At 52.1% G+C, this 20,820-nt stretch overlaps 1 protein-coding gene across 8 annotated transcripts in view; it reads left to right on the top strand.

The window, feature by feature from the left end:
* The window catches only part of SLC6A13 (solute carrier family 6 member 13), a 48,031-nt gene extending 30,090 nt beyond the window's left edge, over nucleotides 1–17,941 (top strand). For 6 of the 8 annotated variants that reach the window (XM_074403312.1, XM_074403310.1, XM_074403315.1 and 3 more), the window contains 11 exons: nucleotides 3,173–3,257; nucleotides 3,859–3,991; nucleotides 4,803–4,937; nucleotides 10,909–11,012; nucleotides 12,038–12,162; nucleotides 14,011–14,123; nucleotides 14,433–14,570; nucleotides 15,326–15,428; nucleotides 15,923–16,023; nucleotides 17,013–17,245; nucleotides 17,491–17,854. In XM_074403312.1, the coding sequence (XP_074259413.1) occupies nucleotides 3,173–3,257; nucleotides 3,859–3,991; nucleotides 4,803–4,937; nucleotides 10,909–11,012; nucleotides 12,038–12,162; nucleotides 14,011–14,123; nucleotides 14,433–14,570; nucleotides 15,326–15,428; nucleotides 15,923–16,023; nucleotides 17,013–17,245; nucleotides 17,491–17,599 (1,379 nt within the window). In that variant the 3' untranslated portion in view covers nucleotides 17,600–17,854. Of the gene's footprint in view, nucleotides 1–3,172; nucleotides 3,258–3,858; nucleotides 3,992–4,802; nucleotides 4,938–10,908; nucleotides 11,013–12,037; nucleotides 12,163–14,010; nucleotides 14,124–14,432; nucleotides 14,571–15,325; nucleotides 15,429–15,922; nucleotides 16,024–16,169; nucleotides 16,259–17,012; nucleotides 17,246–17,490 lie in introns of those variants that run through there. The other 2 variants (XM_003934463.4, XM_074403313.1) reach the window with 2 other exon arrangements.
* Nucleotides 17,942–20,820: the final 2,879 nt, after the last annotated feature.

The raw sequence follows: 20,820 nt of genomic DNA, 5'->3' as shown, positions 1-20,820 counted from the left end.
AAGAATAAGACCAAGAATTCACCAGTCTCACAGCAAAATGTCATGAACTTTTTAAAGAAAAAATTAATATATTCAATTAACCTGTTAGGCAACTAGAACTGACCACCTTTTTATGTCATTTAGCCATTTACTTAAATCAATTTGAAATATGGTTAGTTTAATATATTGATATATTTTTGTTCATTCATTTGTTCTCATATCTTCTTTCTGATACCATTTTAGGTCTTTCAAACTTACAATTCATCTGGACTTGCTTGTCAGGGGTGTCAGAGGCGGGAGAAAAGCCACGTATAAGTGGACCCGCACAGATCAGATCCATGTTGTTCAAGGGTCCGCTGTGATTTATAATAGCAATTATAGTCACGTGCCACTTAATGACAGGGATACATGCTGAGAAATGCATTGTTGGCAATGTCGTCCTTGTACGAACATGACAGAGTGCAGTTACACAGATGTAGATGGCACAGCCTGCCACACACCTGGGCTGTATGCTGTAATACTCTACTGAACGCTGGAGGCACAATGGTAAGTTTTGTGTATCTAAACATAATGAAATATAGAAAAGGTACAGTAAACATGCAGTATTTTAGAATCCTGTGGGAACACTGCCATATATATGTGATCCTGTTGACTGAAATGTTGGCATGTACTGCTTATCTGCAGTTTCTCCTGTGCTTCTAAGACTACCTGAGCCACCCATGGCACTAGTACTCCTGAGTCTAATGTGCAGAAAGTAACAGCAATGACAAAAACATCTAGGGCAATACTGTCCAAAAGAACATTCTGGCCAGGCGCGGTGGCTCACGCCTGTAATCCCAGCACTTTGGGAGGCCGAGGCGGGTGGATCACGAGGTCAAGAGATCGAGACCATCCTGGTCAACATGGTGAAACCCCATCTCTACTAAAAATACAAAAAATTAGCTGGGCGTGGTGGCACGTGCCTGTAATCCCAGCTACTCAGGAGGCTGAGGCAGGAGAATTGCCTGAACCCAGGAGGCGGGGGTTGCAGTGAGCCGAGATTGCGCCATTGCACTCCAGCCTGGGTAACAAGAGCAAAACTCCGTCTCAAAAAAAAAAAAAAAAAAAAAAAGAACTTTCTGTAATGAGGAAAATGTTCTTTGCACTATCCAATATGGTAGCTACATGTGAGTATTTATTTATTTGCTTTTTATGGGCAGTCCCACCGAGCCAGTGTAGGTTCGGAGTGACTCTTGCATGTGGTTCCTGAGCACCTGAAACGTGGCAAGTGGTCCGAGGCACAGAACCTTAACATTTGCATTGATTATTAACTCAAACAGCCACAGGTGGCTCGTGGCTGCCCTACTGGAAGGCGTGGCTGGAGAGCAGCGTGGACACGGTTCTGCTCGGATTCTTGGCACGTCCTGCTCTCCTTGTCTGAGTATCTCCCAGTGCCAATCAACGAGGCCCTACCCCTTTGAAGTGGGCTAACCATGATGGATTCTTTCTTGCTCAGATGACTTACTCAGTTCTGAAGTGGAGTTTGAATCCTTCACTTGCCAGGAAAAGCATTTTTGCATGGCTAGTGTGGTATTCTTTATCCTTCATGACCTGGCTCCTGTCTGCGTCATCACTTCACCGTCAGCTCTCTCGCCTTGTGCTTTAGGCTCCCCTTCCAGGCACTTCTGTACGCATCACTGCCGCTACCTCCATTCCACCATTACTTTTCAAAGGGAAAGTAAACCTTGGGGGTACCTCCTCTGAACCCCAAGATTGCATTAGGTTCTTCTCAAATATGTCTCGTGGCACCTTCACTGGCCCGGCCCTACCACGCCACTTCCTTCACTTTCCGTCTATTTGTTAACTTGGTTTCCCGCTAGTCAGGAAGATCTTGAGGGCAGGAAAGGTGTCTTCATCTCCAAAGCCTCTGTGCCTAGCATGGTGCTGGCTCTATCATAAGCACTCAAAGATATTTATTGAATGAATCAAGGTTTAAAGATCTGTTTTATTATAATTGATCCGGGCGTACTGGTTCATGCCTATAATCCCCGCCCTTTGGGAGGCCGAAGCTGGTGGGTTGCTTGAGCTCAGGACTTTGAGAACACCTTGGGCAAGACAGTAAAACCCCATCTCTACTAAAAATACAAAAAATTTGCCAGGGGTGGTGATGCACGCCTGTGCCTAGCTACTTGGGAGGCTGAGACAGGAGGATTGCTTGAGTTTGGGAGATGGAGGTTGCAGTGAGCCAAGATTATGCCACTACACTCAAGCCTGGGTAATAGAGAAACATTTGTCTCCAAAAAAATCTGTTTTATTATAATTCTTTAGCTATATATATATATATGTGTGTGTGTGTGTGTGTGTGTGTGTGCGTGTGTGTCTATACATTTATTATAATGTATTATAATTCTTTTTTTTTTTTTGAGACGGAGTTTCGCTCTTGTTACCCAGGCTGGAGTGCAATGGCGCGATCTCAGCTCACCGCAACCTCCGCCTCCTGGGTTCAGGCAATTCTCCTGCCTCAGCCTCCCGAGTAGCTGGGATTACAGGCACGCGCCACCATGCCCAGCTAGTATTATAATTCTTTAGCTATATATATATATTCAGTAAACATAGATATTTAAAAAAATAAATAAAAAGGAAGAATACATTTATTATAATTCTTTAGTTATATATATAGCTAAAGAATTTATTTATATACATTTATTATAATTTACATATACATTTATTAATTAAACACATAGAGCTGAGTTATAACTTACCCACGACCACACAGTTCATACCCAGGAGGTCAGCATTCAAGCCAGAGCTTTCCAGCCTGTGCCCTTAGCCACTTTGACACATCACTTCCCTAGAAGGCATTCTTATTATTCCTCGAAGGCAGTGACTTTGCACAGGGCACTTACCTAGAAATGCTTAGCAATGCTTTGAAGCAGCTGGCCTGGTGAGCATCTCTACTGGTGTCAACTAATCATGCCTGAGGACAATGTATACCAAGCATCTACGCACCCACATGTCCAAGTGTGTGGGAGAGCGTGAGCTGCATTTGTCGAGGTGATTATGCGTGGGAAGATGTTTTGTACAGATAACCTTAGCCCGGCTCCTGCTGAAGACCTTCCCTCCCATGCTCCTGGAATTTCACCCCACTCTCTAGTTGAGTCATATGCTGGCTGATGATTTTTCTCTTTCTTTCCTCTTTGTGACTCATGGGTAGAACACTGTGTGGGGTTCCAGAAGACCAACGGCTCCCTGAATGGTACCTCTGAGAACGCCACCTCCCCTGTCATCGAGTTCTGGGAGTAAGTGAGGCCCCTTCCCCACCCAGTGTGGGCTATGTATTCAGAAGAAGGATGCGGGGAGGGGTTCACGCCAAGGTCACTCTCAATGGATGGCGAGGGAAGAATTTCCACTAAGTGGCTTTTTTCTGTGGTGCCTGTGTTTGTGGTTATTGCAGGACTGGTTTCAGAGATGAGACTTTTGCAGTTCTCCTGGGGCTGTGTCTGGCCTTCCTAGCCTGCACCCCTGCCCCACGTCAAAGAGTGCATGTGCTCCCACTCCGCACTCCCTCCTCCCTGCGGATGCAAGTGTGTGGACTCTGACCCACCCCTCCCCCCAGTACTGATATTATTCAGGGCATGAGTCCTGCTGTCAAAAAGTCCTGAAACCCTGGTTGGGAACACACAAGGCACTCAGAGCAAACTTACTTGGAAGAGTCTCCATTCTCCACCTTTATGTCCACCTCCAGCTCTGGGCAAAGGGTGGCCTCCTGGGTCCCAGTGAAGAGAGCAAAGGAGCCTTTGGACAAGAGCCTGGAGCCACGGCTCCTCTGTCCCAGGCACATGGGCCACAAAACTGAGGCTGGCAGAAACAGTAAGCCAGGTGCATCCCCTCTCTCCCCAGGCGGCGGGTCTTGAAGATCTCTGATGGGATCCAGCACCTGGGGGCCCTGCGCTGGGAGCTGGCCCTGTGCCTCCTGCTGGCCTGGGTCATCTGCTACTTTTGCATCTGGAAGGGGGTCAAGTCCACAGGCAAGGTTCGTGTGGGGAGCTCCCGCCCCTCCCATCCCAGGACTCCCTGCCCTCACTGGGGCTGTCACCCAGGAGCTCTCTAAGCCCCGGCCCCATCAGGAATGGGAGGGGATGAGCCAGGAAGGACTTGCTGCTCTCGTCTTTGATTCTGTGCCGCCCTTGGATTCACATACATCTGCTTTTCGGGACGTTAACTGGAAGACAGTGAGAAAGGCAGGAAGGACATCTGCAGGGTCATTTGTTCTTGGAACTGACCACGTGTGAGGGCATGTTGCAAAATGAACATAAGTCATGGTTCCTTAATTTATACAACAGATCTTTGGGAAAAGAAGTCCGTGAAGACTCTTCATCTCAAAATGATTCTTAACCAACTCAAGAATTCCGGGAGACTTTGCCCTGGAGCAAAGAGAGCATTCTGAATTCTTTGGAGCTCTTGCCCTGGGGGCCTCTCTTAATCTGGCTGCCTGGCTGTGCTAAGCTAGGAAGCTCTGTGAGGACAGGGGTCACATGTCACAAATCTTTTCATATCTGACAACCCTTGCCACGAATGCCGAGCACACTTATTGGGAGAATGCCAAATGTCACTCAGTCACTCAACAAATATTGACTGAATATGTGTCAGGGGAGGCGGGGGCTTAAAAGCTGGAGGAGGAAGGGAGGGGGTAGGCTGTGGCTCAGGGCTAGGGGCGCTGCGGGCGAGCTGGGAGCAGGAGGAGCCCTCACTCCCTTGACCTTTTCGAGGAGCTCCTGCCCTGCCTCCTGCCTCTGCTGCTGCCTCACTCATGAGCTCCTTGTCTCCCATTTGCCCGTGGCCAGGTGGTGTACTTCACAGCCACATTTCCTTACCTCATGCTGGTGGTCCTGTTAATTCGAGGGGTGACGCTGCCCGGGGCAGCCCAAGGAATTCAGTTTTACCTGTACCCAAACCTCACGCGTCTGTGGGATCCCCAGGTAAGAAGCCACAGACAGGAGCACTCACGGTTAACTCCCTGATGTCGCCGTGGCATTTGTAAACTGTCGTGGCACTGGTGGGAGTGTCTTTCAGCATGCTAATGCGTAAGAATTTGCATAGACTGAATGGTGAGGAAGACCAGAGGTCAATTCCTTGACCATCTTGGTTTGGGCGGGTTTTGGCTTCCTTACTGAAAGGTCTTTATGACCTGCATCTTATGACAACCCCCAGTCTCATCCTGTGACAGAATGCCTAACCTCCAGGGAATGTGGCCCAGCATGTCAGTTTTATTTTACCGGCCCCTATGCAAGCTGGAGTTGCTCTGGTTCAACTGCCTTTGACATGTTAGCAGCTGTTTGTGGTCATAAAGTGTGTGATACTGTCCCTTCTTGGGTTCACAGCTGCCAGGGAACCCAGGCAAATATTACTAGGTAATATTTCTAGTAATATCTCTCAAGGGCCACTAGTGTCACTCACAGCCCTTACTACTCAAGGGTGTCCTTCTCCCCACCCGCTTCCTGCATGTCTCTCTTAGGATCTCATGTTCTACTGAGCTTCCTCTCTAATTCTTACCCCTCAGCCTGCCGCCCGGTTCCCTCCCTTTGCCCATGTGATCCATGCCTAGGTCTCAGGTCTCCGGCCCTGCCCTCGGCCAGCTCGGCTGGTGTTGTTTCCCTCTCAGTCGTCCAGAGGCTCTGGGTCCCCTCCCACCTTTCCTTCGTGGTCTGCACTTCCCCTGCTACAGCCTGGCTTCTTTACTGCCCAGGTAGGGAGGGGCGGTGTTGCCTGCCGGAAGGGGCTCGGAAAGCAAGGTCTGGAATGGGCCGCTCCTGCTTCTGACAGGTCTCTTAACTAGCCATTTGAAAGCTGGCAAAGGTAGGAGGTGTTGAGGGCCGGAGGGCTGGGTGGGTAAGCTCTGTCCCAAAGGCCCTGAAATGTTGTTACCCGGTTAGGCCACACCTCCGCCTCCCGGCTGCAGAGGCCACCTCCCGGGGGGAGCGAGTGTGCAACCTAGAGATCCTCCTCTTTTGCTGGAAGAGCCTCTCTATGTCTATGAAAGAAGTCCCAAGGAGACACGAGGGCAGCTGGCTCCCAGCACGTAGACACTGGGATGGCTTTCCAAACATTTTAAAATGGTGGGGCACCAACTTACGCACTGACACTGCTGACAGGGAGCAGGACGAAGGAGACACACTGAGGCTTGGGAGCTCCATGCACACAGCGGCAATGGCTCCCCCCGTGCAGAATGTCAGGCGATCCAGAGGCCGAACCCTTCGCAGGTTTTCATCCTTCCATCCTGAGCTGTACTGGGATGCTGTGGCTTCCAGAAGCAGCCGGACCACTGCGATTCAGAAACCTCCCTGTAGAGTCAAGTAGCCCTGGTCCTGGGTGTTTCTGAATCATCTTCTGGTGGGATAGGAGCGTATCCTTCCCTTCCCCCATTTCTCAGACAGTATAGAGACACGGATTGCTACGGCCTCATGTCCATGCAGGGCATGAGAGCTGCCGTCAGGCCTTGGAGCCAAACTGTAGAAGCACAGTATGGGGGTCCTAGAAGGGCCCCGGTGCATGTTCCCCGTTGCAAGATGAGCACACCATGGCCTAAGGTTGAGCAGCCAGAAACTATGGCAGACCTGGTATCTTTGTTTTGTGACTCGTAAGCCCTTTGACTCATCTGGGACAAAGGGCTGTGACGGCCAGCAGGTGGCAAGCAGGAGTCGTAGGGGGAAGCTGAGTGGAGGGGAGGCTTTGGAGGCTGGGTGAATAGTTTGGCTTGGATCCCCCAGACAAGAGAGAGCCACTGTGGGCAAAGCAACGCCTGCAGGGCCGGGGTGCTCTGCCAGAGCCCTAATTGAATCTGGTTGGCACTCCCCAGGAAGTGTGATCATTCTAACTGGCATTTGTCTGGCACTTGGGAAAGGAGCAAAATTTCTTCTCCCTGACACACAGAACAAAGACATCTTTCTCTGCCAAGCCCTGAGGCCGGTTGCTGGGAGCCAGGCAGAGACGAAGCAGTGCTCCCTCTTGACTGCTCCCCTTCTTCTGCCAGGCTTGCTGTTTGGGGGGCAGGTTGCTGCCGTGCCTAGTGTTCCCAGGCCTTGTTCTATCCCCCTGGGGAATGGAGACCCAGGGCTCTGCTGGAGTGTGCGCTTTATTCAGACCACTTGTTTCTTTCCCGGGTGCTGGCCCTGTGCCTTTTCCACTGCACTGCCGGAGATTGCTGAGAGAGGGATGGGAGGAGGGCATCCAAAGAGCCCTCGTGGAACATTCTAAATTCCTATGTTGGCTGGGCACAGTGACACATGCCTGTAATCCCAGCCCTTTGGGAGGCCGAGGCAGGTGGATCACAAGGTCAAGAGATCGAGACCATCCTGGCCAATATGGTGAAACCCCGTCTCTACTAAAAATACAAAAATTAGCTGGGCGTGGTGGTACGTGCCTGTAGTCCCCGCTACTCAGGAGGCTGAGGCAGGAGAATGGCTTCAACCCAGGAGGCGGAGATTGCAGTGGGCCGACGTCGCATCACTGTACTCCAGCCTGGTGACGGAGCAAGGCTCCATCTCAAAAAAATTAAATACATCAATAAATTCCTATGTTAAGCCACTCTAAGGAAAGGTTTGTTTAGAAAGAAAGTTGAAATCACGGATTAGAACTAGTCTTTATTTTAGTATTGAAATCCAATATGCCACCTCATTATCGCTGAAAGATGAGTTGCTTTTTAAAATAATAGCAACAGCAAACAGTGGCCAAGGCTAACTTATTATGCGCTTCTTATTTACCAGGCCCTTTGCTGAGTGTTTGACACAGTTCAGCCTTGTGAGTTTGGGGTCAGTCTCATCTTGCAGATGAAGAAACAGAGGCTTAGAAAACGCAAGAAACTTGCCCAGAATCACGAAACTAGCATGTAGGGCAGCTGGGCTTTCATCTCAGGTAGTCTTTTGATGACTGCTGGCTTACTTACCATGATAGGTATTTCCCAAAGAATATGAATTACTTGAGAGTTTTAAGAGCCGCTTTTTATTATTCTAGATGAAACAGGGAACTAATATTTATTTGTGTGTTAGGCATTTTATATACATTAGTTTTGTTATTATACCCATTTTCCTAATGAGAAAACGGAGGTTCAGGTAGGTTGAGTGACTTGTCTAAGGTCACACAGCTGGTAATTAATGAAGTCAGGATTGAGACCAGATTAATGGAGCTTCAAAGCCTGTACTTTTCCATTACATAAAATTGCCTTCCTAAAAATAGCAGATAGAGATTAATAATCCCGGGGGTTGGACGTGAGGCTGAAAACATCTTTCCTGGACCCTCTAGAGTCCTCTCTCCTCCTCTTTCCCCCAAAGACCTCTTTTACCTGTGCTCCACCAAGAATTTTTCACACTTGTTTTTCCCTTGGTCGGCCTTCTGCCCTGGCCAAAGACATATCGGAGTTTTGTTTCAGGAACCAGGGCTCCGGGAATGGGCAAGGAGTGGCTGCCTGTGGTGGTGGGAACGGAACAGCTTGCTCTGCTTGTCCCTCAGCCCCGCTTCTGACCCTGTTCCCTTTCCCGTCCCAGCAGGCTTGTTGGGCAGCAGCTGTGTGGGGAGCTGGGCTTGCCAAGCTCCCAGCGAGGGGGCTTTGGTCAAAGGCTTTGGTCAAAAAGCGCACTGACCCCTGCGCTCTGGGTTTTCAGCCCTCCTGCTGCATTCTCCTCGGTTCTCATTAACCTCTCGCCCAACTCAGCCTCCATCTGACCCCACTTCCACCTCCCACCCCCGCCAAGGCGTGGTGAACGGCCAAGTCACGATTGCTCTTAGTATTCCTCCCGAAGCACAAGTTCACAAAGCTGCCCGTCACAGGCGTGTGCCCCTGCCTGCGTGTGGGCAGCCGCAGTGGGTCTCCTTGGTGACTCGTGGCCCACTCTGTACTCAGTGCACTGTCAGGCCCGGGAGCGAATGTCCAGGGCACGAGGCTCTCAGGCCACATCCCGAATGGCCTGTTTGGTAGGGGACACCCAACCTCATGAAGGGGCAGTGCCTGTGGGTCTCGGGAGACGTGCATGGGTCCTGACCCCTTACACCTCCGACCCTGAGGAAACACCTTCAACACCTTCTCTACAGCTCAGGGCCTTTAGCCACAAGGTCCTGCTCTTGAAGCTGCGAATAACAGCCGGCAAAGCAGGAATGAGGTAGAATGGAGAGACTTTCATGCCAAAGTCAGTGAGTTTTCCTGAGATGATTACCTTTGCAGGCTCGATGTGGCAGAGTTTTAGAAGAGAAAAGGATTTGGAACATCTTGAAGGAGCAAAGAGACTGGCCAAGGCATCTCCTCAAACTTGGCATGGCATCACACTGAAATTTTTAACAAAATTATTACTGAGAGAAGTGAGACACTGAAATTTGCAAGCACCCCCCTTGCCTGTCCTCACGGTTTGTCTCATTCCCACTCTTTCCTTCCCTAGCATTTCACACCCACCATTTATTTCTCTGTGCGATTTCCTCACTGGCTCCAGCTCCTCTGAATCTTCCTCTGTGCTTCTTGCTGCTGACTCTTTGTGCCTCGTGGCACCTCCTGTCTCGGGACAGGATTCCCTGGAACTCAAGAATGGGAGGCTGCAGACACTCTTCCTTCCCCCACTGTCTTCCCTGCTCTGTCTCTGGCCCTGCAGAATGGAAACACGACTCGAGGATGGGTGCCCTTGGTGTACCCTTGATGCCTGCTCTCAAGGGCCAGAGGACAGTGTCCCCTACCTGGTCATCATTAGGATCACGTGGGAAGCTCCAAAAGGATACGCGTTCAGGGTTCTCCTTCAGGCCTAGGGATTCAGTGTCTCAACTGGGGATGCTGGCTGAGGAATCAGCATGATTCTGAGGTGGTCAGCCTGTCGATGGGTCCCTTGGGCCCCTACACTGCTGAGGAATGTGGCCACTTTGGTAGGGGTGAGTGTGAAAGGAGAGAGCAAGGGGTAGGGGCTGAGGGTGGCGGCCATGCCTAGAGAGATAGACAAAGACCGGGAAGGGACTGAGGAATTGGAGGCCTGATATTAGCAGAAGGGAGCAGCGAAAGGATAGAGGGTTTTATGGAAAGCGGGGGCCTGCTTGGGGGGGTACTGGAACAAGGCTGAGCAAATGACATGGGCAGGTCATCTGGTGCCCTTTCCCTTAGGAACACAGACACGTGGGGAACACCTGCTTGCATGTCTGCATCCAGAGCGGGATGCTCCCTGGCGGTGCTCACGTCGCCAGAGGCAGGAGCGCCTGGGGAGGGCTCTGCAGAGCTGTGGGATCGCTCGGTCCTGTTGCCTTGATGTTCTTTCTGTCTGGGATGTTATTCTAGCTGTTAGATCCAAATCATAACATGCGCAGGCTGGGCCAGCCAGCTGCGATAATAACAGTAACAGCGGAACCCTATGTTTAGCCGGACAGTGAGTTTCCCCTCCCGAGGAGTACAAAGCCTTTTCAGAGGTGTTTCTGTTCATCCTCTTGCCTTTTTAGGAGCCAAGAATTTCTCTCCCTGTCTTCAGACAGAGGGTGCTGAGACATGAGGGGCAAAGCTACATTACTGGTGGTGGCTCTGATACTAAGGACAGTGTTTCTGGAGATCCTATGCCTGGATTCTTTCCACACTGGTCCTAGGAAGAAGTTGGGGCAGAACCTAGGATCAAAACCTGACAGGAGACCTAGCGTTGTCCTGGAGCCCCGTCCCACCCTCCTGCATGCTTCCACCATGGGGCTTTTAGTTTTTTTGATTTTCTTTGAATGCCTGATGCCTGTTCTATCCTAGCAGTGCCCAAGAAACTTCATGTAGGAGTCCAGGGAGTAGAGCCCACTGGGTGAGCAGGGGTAGCAGGGTGCCAGCGTTGGCTGCAAACAGCTTTCTCACCATCTGTAGCCAGCGTCTGGCCGAGCCACGTGCCTGCGTCCTCCCGTGGCTCGAACGGCCTGGCTTTCCTGGGAGTCCACCTTTCTTACCTTTTCCCCTTGTAGGTGTGGATGGATGCGGGCACCCAGATCTTCTTCTCTTTCGCCATCTGTCTTGGGTGCCTGACAGCCCTGGGCAGCTACAACAAATACCACAACAACTGCTACAGGTGATTGGGGGCGTGGGGCCTGAGCCACACACCTGCTACTGTCCCTCCAGCCACGCTAGATGAGGGGTGAGTTGGAGGGTGCTTTAGCTCCTGGATTTGTCCCCCTGCCTACACCCCCGTTTCCAACACCCCAGAGCTACCTGGAGCTGCAAGGAGCCAACTGCAAGACGTGCAGAGACTTGCGTCGGAAAGGGTGGGATAGTTGTGATTGGCTGGGAGACCCCAGCAGGAGGACCTTGCCTCCGGGCTGATGTAGAGGTTAGTGGGCTCAGGAGTGCTGGGTAAGCAAGCCCGAGAAGCACCACAGGTCCTTGAATAATGTCGTTTCCTTATACCTTTGATGAGAAGAAGAAACTGGTTTCCATAGAGGTTGGTTTGCTTAAAATTGCAATTTGCAAGAATGCATCGACGATGAGTGAGGAGGTCCTACCGTGATTAGCAACGTCATGCATTGCACCCGGGTCTCCGTCCGGAAAACGTTGCATCCTTACCCGTTTTTCACACCATCTCCCTCACTTCACGTCCTGTCCTGGTTGTTCTCCCCTTGCCTATCTGGTTTGTGCTCAGAGAATTTAAGCCAATTTTAATAAGAGCTGAAAAGTAGCTGAAACGAAATCACGTTGTGCATCTCAAAATCGAATTTGGGTGACTAAGGGTTATATGTCGTTTGGGATTACCCATGTCTCTGCCCCTGTGTTAGCATGCCAAATGAGATGATGGCAGAGTGATCGTGTCCCATGAGGTGTGGACCAATATGGCAGAGAGGGTGGCTGTCACATCTAGATTCGTGTTTTACTTCCCTGGAGCCTCATTCTTTTAGGACTACCTTGATTTATTCCACGTCTGGGCTGGTGGGGCTGAGGAGTGTTGGAGCAGAGCCAGTGCTTTGCCTGGTCCTCTGAATTCCGCCAGGCAGCCCTGCTTCAGCTTCTGTGAAGGGGCTGTGCTTCTGGACAGGAAGCGGGTGAGGTTGCAGCCCTGTTCTGATCCTGCCCTTCCACCCTCTCCTCACCCCTGCCCCACAGGGACTGCATTGCCCTCTGCTTCCTCAACAGCGGCACCAGCTTTGTGGCTGGGTTTGCCATCTTCTCCATCCTGGGCTTCATGTCACAGGAGCAGGGCGTGCCCATTTCTGAGGTGGCTGAGTCAGGTGAGTGTTGGTGGGGAGGCCTGGAGGCAGTGAGCCTGGTTCACACCTCTGGCAGCCAGGGTCCAGAGGCGTTCCTATTGTGTCACCTGTACTCTGGGTGAGCTATGGCCATCATTCAGTGGGTGTGTTCTGGGAAGGCTTGGAGGAAAATTGAAACAGTCATTCCAGCTTTAAAGAGTTGGCGTAGAGTGAACACTTTTTTTTTTCCCACCCTTGGATTCCAGTTCCTTACCCTGGAGGCAGCCAATGTTATCTATTTCATGTTTATCCTTCCAGAAACAGTTTAGACATATAGGAGAAAAAATGCATATACAGACATATACATGCAATACATAGTACTACTTCTATTTCTTGCCTTCTTCTTAAAAACCAAATGATAGTATCCTATATACACTGTTCTGCACCTGGCCTCATTTTGTTCACTTTAAAATGCATCCAAAGGAGATGTTTCTATCAGCGTATAGAGTTTCCCTTTTGCAAGTGACCGCCTTTCCACCACAACAGCAGTGCTGTTGTTGCCTGATCTGGATAAGCTGTGCAGTGTTTCTCTTGCTTGTTCACTCTTAATAAGATGATTTCTTCCCATGGCATCCAGAAGCGTACCTGGGCCACACAGGGTGCCCAGCTCTGGGCAGCGGAAGTCTCCAATTCTCATTAAGAATGATAGTGTCTCTCTCTCTATTTTTTTTATTTTTTTTATTTTTTTGAGACGGAGTCTTGCTCTGTCACCCAGGTTGGAGTGCAATGACATCATCGCAGCTCACTGTAACCTCTGCCTCCTGGTTCAAGTGATTCTCGAAGTGATTCTTGTGCTTCAGCCTCCTGAGTAGCTGGGATTACAGGTGTGTGCCACCATGCCCAGCTGATTTTTGTATTTTTGGTAGAGACAGGTTTCCACCCTGTTGGCCAGGCTGGTCTTGAACCCCTGGCCTCAAGTGATCCACCCATCTCAGCCTCCCAAAGTGCTGGGATTATAGGCGTGAGCTGCCATGCCTGGCCCATGTCTCACTTTCATTAAGTGTTTACTGTATGCCAGGCTCTGGATGAGGCACTCTGCTTGTACCATGCAAGGGAAACCTGGGGGGCAGGCCCTGCACGACCCCCACCTCGGCAATGTGGGAGCAAAAGACCTCCAAGGTCACAGCCGTGCTCTTCATTTTTCGGAGGAAACTTCCCATGGGTAGACCCAGGCTCTATCATGTGCATTTCTTCCTGTGATGTGAGTCAGCTGAGAGAAGCGTTCATGTGCTGTGAGGATGTGTGTCAACAGCATTCTGAAATCAGTGCCAGGGTACTCATTGTAGGGTGACAGAAAGGGATCCAGGTGCAGAGGTGGTAAACTGGAGGCCCCAGGCCAAATCTAGCCTTAGAGCAACTTTCTTTGGTGGCATCTACATTCCTTACAAAATACAAAAAACATCTCTAGCAGCTGGGGCGCGATGGCTCCACTTCTCACCAGACCCTGCCACTTCCTTGTGTTTTACGCCGGGTCTGCTTCACAGATTTCTATGGCCTGCTGGCTTCTGAGCTCATTCTAGACTTAAACCCCCAGGTCTGTGCCACAGATCTGGAGATCTGGAGTCCCCTTAGACTCGCAGCCCTTTACACCTGCCATCTCTAGATTCTGTTCTTGCCAAGGAGAATACAGTGAGAGGTACCTTGGAAATCTGACAACCAGGTAGAGGTTGGGGTGGCTTCTTCCTGGTGAAGGCGGTGGTGGTGATAGTAACTGTGGGGTGAAGTGTCCTCTAGCTCCTGTTATTCCGTGGCCTCACCCTGAGAAGCCATGGGTCACACGTGGCTGGCGTGGCCGGGCACTGGTCCGTGTTCCTCTGCTCCTTGCCGTAGGTCCTGGTCTGGCTTTCATCGCCTACCCGCGGGCTGTGGTGATGCTGCCATTCTCTCCTCTCTGGGCCTGCTGTTTCTTCTTCATGGTCGTTCTCCTGGGACTGGATAGCCAGGTATCAAGAGGCAGCCACTCAGAGGCTGAGAGATGCTCGGGAGGGGGAGCAGTGGGCATGTGGTTGAGTCTTATGCCCCAAAGGCCCTTAAAATAGCTGCAGACTGGGTGACTGTCAGAAGTGGATGCCCTTTTGGGGACACAGGGGAGCTTGAGGGTGAGTCCAGACCTAACCAGGCAAGGACAATAGTTCTAGAGACCTGAGGCAGTGAGGCTGGCAGGGCTGCCCCTGGGAGCGAGAAGCCAGCGCTCGTGGACGGGGCATCTCGGGAGCTCTCCTTCCCTCCAATCCCTTTGCCCTGTCGTCCAGTTCGTGTGCGTAGAAAGCCTGGTGACGGCGCTGGTGGACATGTACCCCCGCATGTTTCGCAAGAAGAACCGGAGAGAAGTCCTCATCCTTGCAGTGTCTGTCGTCTCCTTCCTTGTGGGGCTGGTCATGCTCACAGAGGTGAGGGCCTGGGGGAGGGGGAGGCTGGGGAGGAGGAGCCAAGTGATGGCTGCTACCTGTCAGGGAGGCAGATACCATGGTTTCGGGACAGGGCAGGTCGTCTGGGCATCCGGGCATGAGGACTCCCTCTTTTCCCACCCCAGGAACGACAAAGTAGGCAGGTCTGTCCTCTGGCCTTTGGGCATGGACCACCCACCTCCAGGGATGGGTGAGGAGCCATTTGGCTCCACAGTAAGTGAAGAAGTATGCAAAGCACTGCACTGGGAGAAGCTGCCTCTCCAGCAAGATCTGGTGATTTCCCAGGCAGCCGAACCGAGTTCTATGTACAAACTTCAGAGCAAGAAAGAGAATTCTGGGGCTGGGTAACATTCGGTGTGCTGTCTCAAGGGAGAGAGAGGGAGACGGAGCTTGTCAGCTTGACCGTATCAGTGACAGCCCTTTTCCTGATTCTTTCCCCAGAGTACGCTCTGTGTCTTGGCCTTTGGGGCCAGTTCCTAAGTGTTTTCAGAGATTACCTAACAATAGCTGTCTTATTTCATCCATCTTCTCTTCCAAAACAATAATAAAAATAATTAGTGTCTCTTATCTGCCTAGTGCTTTATGGCTTACGAATTACTTCTCTTTTATGATCTGTCTCCTGTGGTCCTCACCAACTCTGCTCTGTGCCCCCGCGGTGTGAAACTAAAGGGCGCAGGAGTGAATCTGTTGGTTTCCACCGGATAAAGTTCTGTTTAAAGTACTCTCCTCCCATGCAGGGTGGCATGTACGTGTTCCAGCTCTTTGACTACTATGCCGCCAGCGGCATGTGCCTCCTGTTCGTGGCCATCTTTGAGTCCCTCTGTGTGGCTTGGGTTTACGGTGAGTGACCCCTCCCCTAGGTCCCGGCATCATCTTCTTGTGTGAGGGTCTTGGGGCCCTTAGACAAGAAACAGACACCTCCTGCTCACACTTGCCTTTTCCCGGCTGCCTCCTGCTCATCCTCAAAAATCTTGCAAATCCCAAGTTCCTGCTGTTGGAAGGCCCTCCAGAAGCGCCTGGCCCACAGTCTTGATTATAGCTACACCCAGACCGCCTCAGGTGGGCCCATATCCTGCCCTGTCCAAATGTTCTCAGCTTTTGACAATCTCGATCATCAGGAAGTGACTGCCTATAACCCAGGCCGAGCCCTGCTGGCTGCTGTTGATGCCTATGAGTGCCAGGGAAGAGCTTTCTCCCAGCCACCACTTCAACAGACAGCTGTGATGTCATCTCTTTGTGGGTCCCTGCCCCTTCTGGTCTGTGCGTGACCCCATCCTGATGTTCTGGGTGCGGAAGTATGACTTTCTCCCCCTTCTTTCCTTTCTGCATGGCAGGAGCCAGGCGCTTCTACGACAACATTGAAGACATGATTGGGTACAGGCCGTGGCCACTCATCAAATATTGTTGGCTCTTCATCACACCAGCTGTGTGCACAGTAAGATCATCTCAGGGACGAAGCCAGACAAAGGGAGGGAGACATGGGGGCTAGCAGGGTAGAGAAGCCGTTAGCCCTGCAATGGACTTCTCCCTAGGAACTGAAAATTATCTCAGATTTTCACTCATCCTCCTTTTGGATTCTAGAAAACTACAGCAAGATAGATTCTTCCTTTCCATTTCACAGAAGGATAAACTGGGGTCCAGAGCTGTCAGATGGTTTGACCAACACCACAGTGTGAGTCTAACGTCACAGGCCAGGACTGAAGCCCGGGTAGATTGGGCTGCTCAGAATAACACTAATAGCCACAGCAGTCACCATGGCAGCCGGGACACAGCACTTCCTTTGTGCTGGGCATGAGGTGCTTTAACATGTATTAACTCATTTAATCCTCACAAGAGCCCCATAAAGTGAGCGCTGTTGTTACACTGGTGCTACAGATGAAACTGAGGTTGAAGAGATTGTTAAGCCATTTGCCCAAGCTAGAAAGTTGCCGAGAACTGGGATTCAAACCCATGCAACCTGGCTCCAGAGTCTAAGCCTGCAGCCACAATGTGCAGCTTCCTTTGGCTTTATCTCTTTGTGTCAGCTGTTACTGAGTCCCCACTGTGTGCAGGACCTAACTGAAGAGCAGAGGGAGAACGAGGCATGGCCTCTACCCTTGAGGCACTCATATCCCAAACTCGTGGTGCAGGGGAGGTCGTAAATACCCTACAGCACGCAGTAGGCATGTGATTGCATCCTAACTGGGAGTCAGCTGCATGCGGAGGTGCCCAGGGGTACAGGGGCCCTGGAGTGACAGGGTATACTGCTGGAAGGCGTGGTTTTGGGCAGAGTGTGGCTGGAGAAGATTGGAGACTGATTGGCCCAGAATAGCCTAGAGGTGAATCCAGGCTTGGAGTGTGGTTTCTGCCAGGCTGCTGGGGGAGGGGGAGCTGAGGGCACAGGGACCCCACCCCCCAACCTCTTTCTCATCTGCTCTCTCCCAGGCCACCTTCCTCTTCTCCCTGATCAAGTACACTCCACTGACCTACAACAAGAAGTACACGTACCCATGGTGGGGCGATGCCCTGGGCTGGCTCCTGGCTCTGTCCTCCATGGTCTGCATTCCCGCCTGGAGCCTCTACAGACTCGGCACCCTCAAGGGCCCCTTCAGAGAGGTAGTGCTTTTGTGGGCAGGAGAGCAACCAGAGGGGCTGGGAGCCTTCATAGGTGCCAACAGGTGGGTTGCCAGCCAGGGTGCACGCAGTTGTATGGAGAGGCCAGTGAATCTGGCCTGGGTGTCAGGGAGCAATAGAGAGGCTTCTGAGAAGTCTCAGGAAGAGACAGGGTGACTCCCAGGCATGCACTGTGGTGACAAGGAGGGCAGGTTTGTGTGTGGGGAGGTGGGTAGATGTTGGTGACAAGGGAAGCTGGCAGACCTGCCCCCGCTCTGCCACCTGACAGCCACCTCCGCTCTCCCTGCAGAGAATCCGTCAGCTTGTGTGCCCAGCTGAGGACCTACCCCAGTGGAACCCAGCAGGGCCCTCGGCTCCTGCCACCCCCAGGACCTCACTGCTCAGACTCACAGAGCTAGAGTCTCACTGCTAAGGGGCAGGCCCTCAGATGGTGCCTGTGAGCCTGGCCGTGGGGACGGCTGCAGAGGAAACAGTGCAGAAGCAGCCCGTGTGCTTCCTTGCCCCTCACCTGGAGTGGATAAGACAACAGGGGTGTTTTGGAATCCACCTGCTGAGCTGGGCGCCTCCCACTCCAACATTTCTGCTCAGGGGTGGTTGAACAGATGTGAAAGGCCAGTGCCAAGAGTGTCCCTCTGAGACCCTTGGGAGGCCGGGTGGGGGCTGGTGGGTGGGGCGAGACTGTTCCTAGCTTTGGATCCTCTCACCCTTCATTCCATTAAATCCACATTCTTCCCACTGACTGCTGGTGCTTCCGTCTGATTTCTGCCCCTCTGTCTGGCTGCCTTAACCCTTCCCTATGTTACAGATGTGGCTTTAGGACCCTGCCCCTCCTCATCCTGCCCTCCCCCACTGAGTTCTCCCTGGGGCCCATTCAGCACAGTGATGAGGGGTGCGGGTGGTGGGTCCAGGCTGAGAGCCTCCATCATCAGGCATCTGGACCAGAGGAGGCTGCCCCGCCTCTCTCTATGCGTCCCCAGCTTCATTCCTTCTCCTTTGTCCTGTGGAATGAGAAAGGAAATTGAGGGACACATGAAGGAGACCTGAGTCCTAGCCAAAGGAAAGGGAAAGGCTGGTGGCAGCTTCTTCCTGCCCGCTTTCCCTGCTCTGTCCTCGCCTGCCCCTAGCGGCCAAAACTGTGCCTGTGTGTGCCCACCAAGGCCGGGTGCAGGGGACGCGAGAGAGGACCAGCTGTGACTGCAGCCCCCAGGAGGCCGGTGCGGGCAGCCTTGGCAGAGGAGGGCACTCCTGGCTCAGCCAGCAGAGGGATGTCACTTCCTCAGCACCCGTTTGCTCTTCTGAGGATGGGAGACACCAGATACCTGGGCACCACCAGATGTGGCCACAAGAGGGTGGTACTGCCATGGCCACAGATCTACTTGTCAGGGCCTGAGCTGCAGGGAGGAGCTCTTAGAGTGAGGGTGAGGCTGCAAAGAGGATCCAGGTGGAAGGAAGTCCCTTCCCCCTCAGGATCAGTGGGGATGGGGGGCCCCCCGAGGATCCCACAGGTGTGTCTCTGCAGCCTTACCTCTGGGTATAGGCATGGAGCTGGGGCCCATGTATTTCTGGCTGTTGCTGTGTGTGTGGTTTTGGAAGTGGCTGAACACACAGCTACATCTCTCTCTGCCTATGCGCAGGCTTGGGCGTCTGCCCATGTGCCCACCTTTGTTCAGATGGGTCTCCTGGTGCTGCCTCTGGCGTGTCCTATGATTCTTAGAGCTGCAGTCTAAGGGTGCACAGGCTTCCCTGGGTGATCTTAGCTCTTCACATGTCCGTTAGTGAAAAAATATGCTGAAATATTTTCTAGTCTTCAATTTTTGACTTTTGTCACTGGAAGAGTTGGTGAAGATGAACGACAGCAGTCCTACTGTGTGTCAGCCCTGGCTGCCCCTTCCTGGAGTATGACTGCTTGGGCATTCCCGGAGGGTGCCGGGCTCAATCTCAGTCTTACCGGGGGAGAAATACACCTGCTGGAGAGGCAGGCCGGAACTCGAGGTGCTCCCAGCCCGGCAGCTCCACCGTCGGATGCTATTGACAGAACAACTCCTGCGCGGTGCTGCGCTGTGCTCGTGATATGCCAGGAGCAAAAACAGATACAATTTCTTAAGCCATGAGTGACAGATACAGTGACAGAAAAGAGCAAAGAGCTGTGGAAAATAGTGGCTGGGGTAGGGCAGGACCTCATGTGCAGGTTGGGTTCTGAGGGTGTAATGCCTGTCTCTCTATCCATCCATCTGACCAAAGTTGCCAGAACTAGGAACCTCAGTGGGAAGGTGGATGTGCAGTCATGGTGCTCCCAGTCACATCTAGGAGCTTCCTGATGGCAGAACATGGTGCGAAAGTCACCTATTAGCATAAGAATCAGGAGGTGTGGTTGCAGAACTTGCTGTGTGTCTCTGTGCAGTCACTTGGAACTCAAGTTCTCGGCTTTGCAGTTGCAGGCAGCGCTATGCACTCCTACAAACAGGCTTGCTGTCGGGCTCAAAGGAGGTAATGGGTGTGAGATCCTTAGAGTCACTTGGTGCCACAGATGTGAGCTCATCACACTAGAGGTGGTTGAGGGGTGAGGCTCTAACAGGACAGGTGGGGCTGGCAGACAGAGATGTGAGAATGCTGCTGCCTTGGGTCAGGGGTCAGAGTGAAGGGGAGGAAGCAGGAGTTCCTCGGCCTGAGCCAATGGGGCTGAAGAGACGAGCATGGGGCAGAGGGCTGCTGAGTCAGTACCACCTGCTTCCCCAGTCTGGAAGGGAGGGCCCTGTATCTTGCAGTTCCCAGAGGAGAAGACCCTGAAGGAAGGGAGCCTTCTCTTAACTGGAGACCACACTTGTTAGAGAAGAAAGGACGGTGGTGAGAGCCTGGAGGCAAGCTGAACAGGGAGAGCAGAAGCAGAGGTAGCAGGAGAGTTGCAGACTCCATCCAGGTCTGTGGGGAAGCAGCTTGTTAGGCCCTGAGCCCACCAGGCTGCGTGGGGCCTCAGCCCTTGCCACGTGGACACCCAGGTCTCAGATCCATACACGGGCATGCAGGCACAGCCCCTCTGCAGTCTCAGAGACATGTGCACATGTGCAAACTCAGAGACACCACAGCCAGCTGAGCTTGCTTCTTTAGAGGGGCTTACAGGCCTGGCTTGGATCCTGTACCTTTTACTACTACTAACGGTGTGACCCTGGGCAAGTTAACCTCTCTGATCCTTAGTTTTCTTCTCCATAAAACAGGAATAGTACTACTCACAACAGTGTTGTTAGATTCCAGCAGATGCTATAGGGACAGCTGCCCTGGGGACACATTCAGGCAGATCCATCCTATTTCCCATAGCCCCAGCCCCACCACATGGGGCTGTTAGCATCACAGAAAAGCTCAGGAAGAGTTTAGAGACGTCCCTGCGGTCCCCAGTCTCAGACTAGGTTGCACTGGCCTCCAGGAAGGAGATCACACATTTATTGAGCTAAGCATTTTTACTAGGAGGCAAAGGAGAGGTAGTCCTAAAATAATCCTGTGTCCTGTGGCCTAAGGGTGCTGCTCTGCACAGTAGCATTGCCCAAGACAAGCAGGACCTGAGTCATCCAAGCCTTCTGATTCTGGGAAAACTGTAATCATTTTTCCCCCTTTAAGCTGCATCCAT

This window comes from Saimiri boliviensis, chromosome 7 (genome assembly GCF_048565385.1).
Source record: "Saimiri boliviensis isolate mSaiBol1 chromosome 7, mSaiBol1.pri, whole genome shotgun sequence".
Classification (NCBI taxonomy): Eukaryota; Metazoa; Chordata; class Mammalia; order Primates; family Cebidae; genus Saimiri; species Saimiri boliviensis.
Note: the sequence above shows the minus strand (reverse complement) of the source record. Positions and strands in the feature narration are given on the sequence as shown.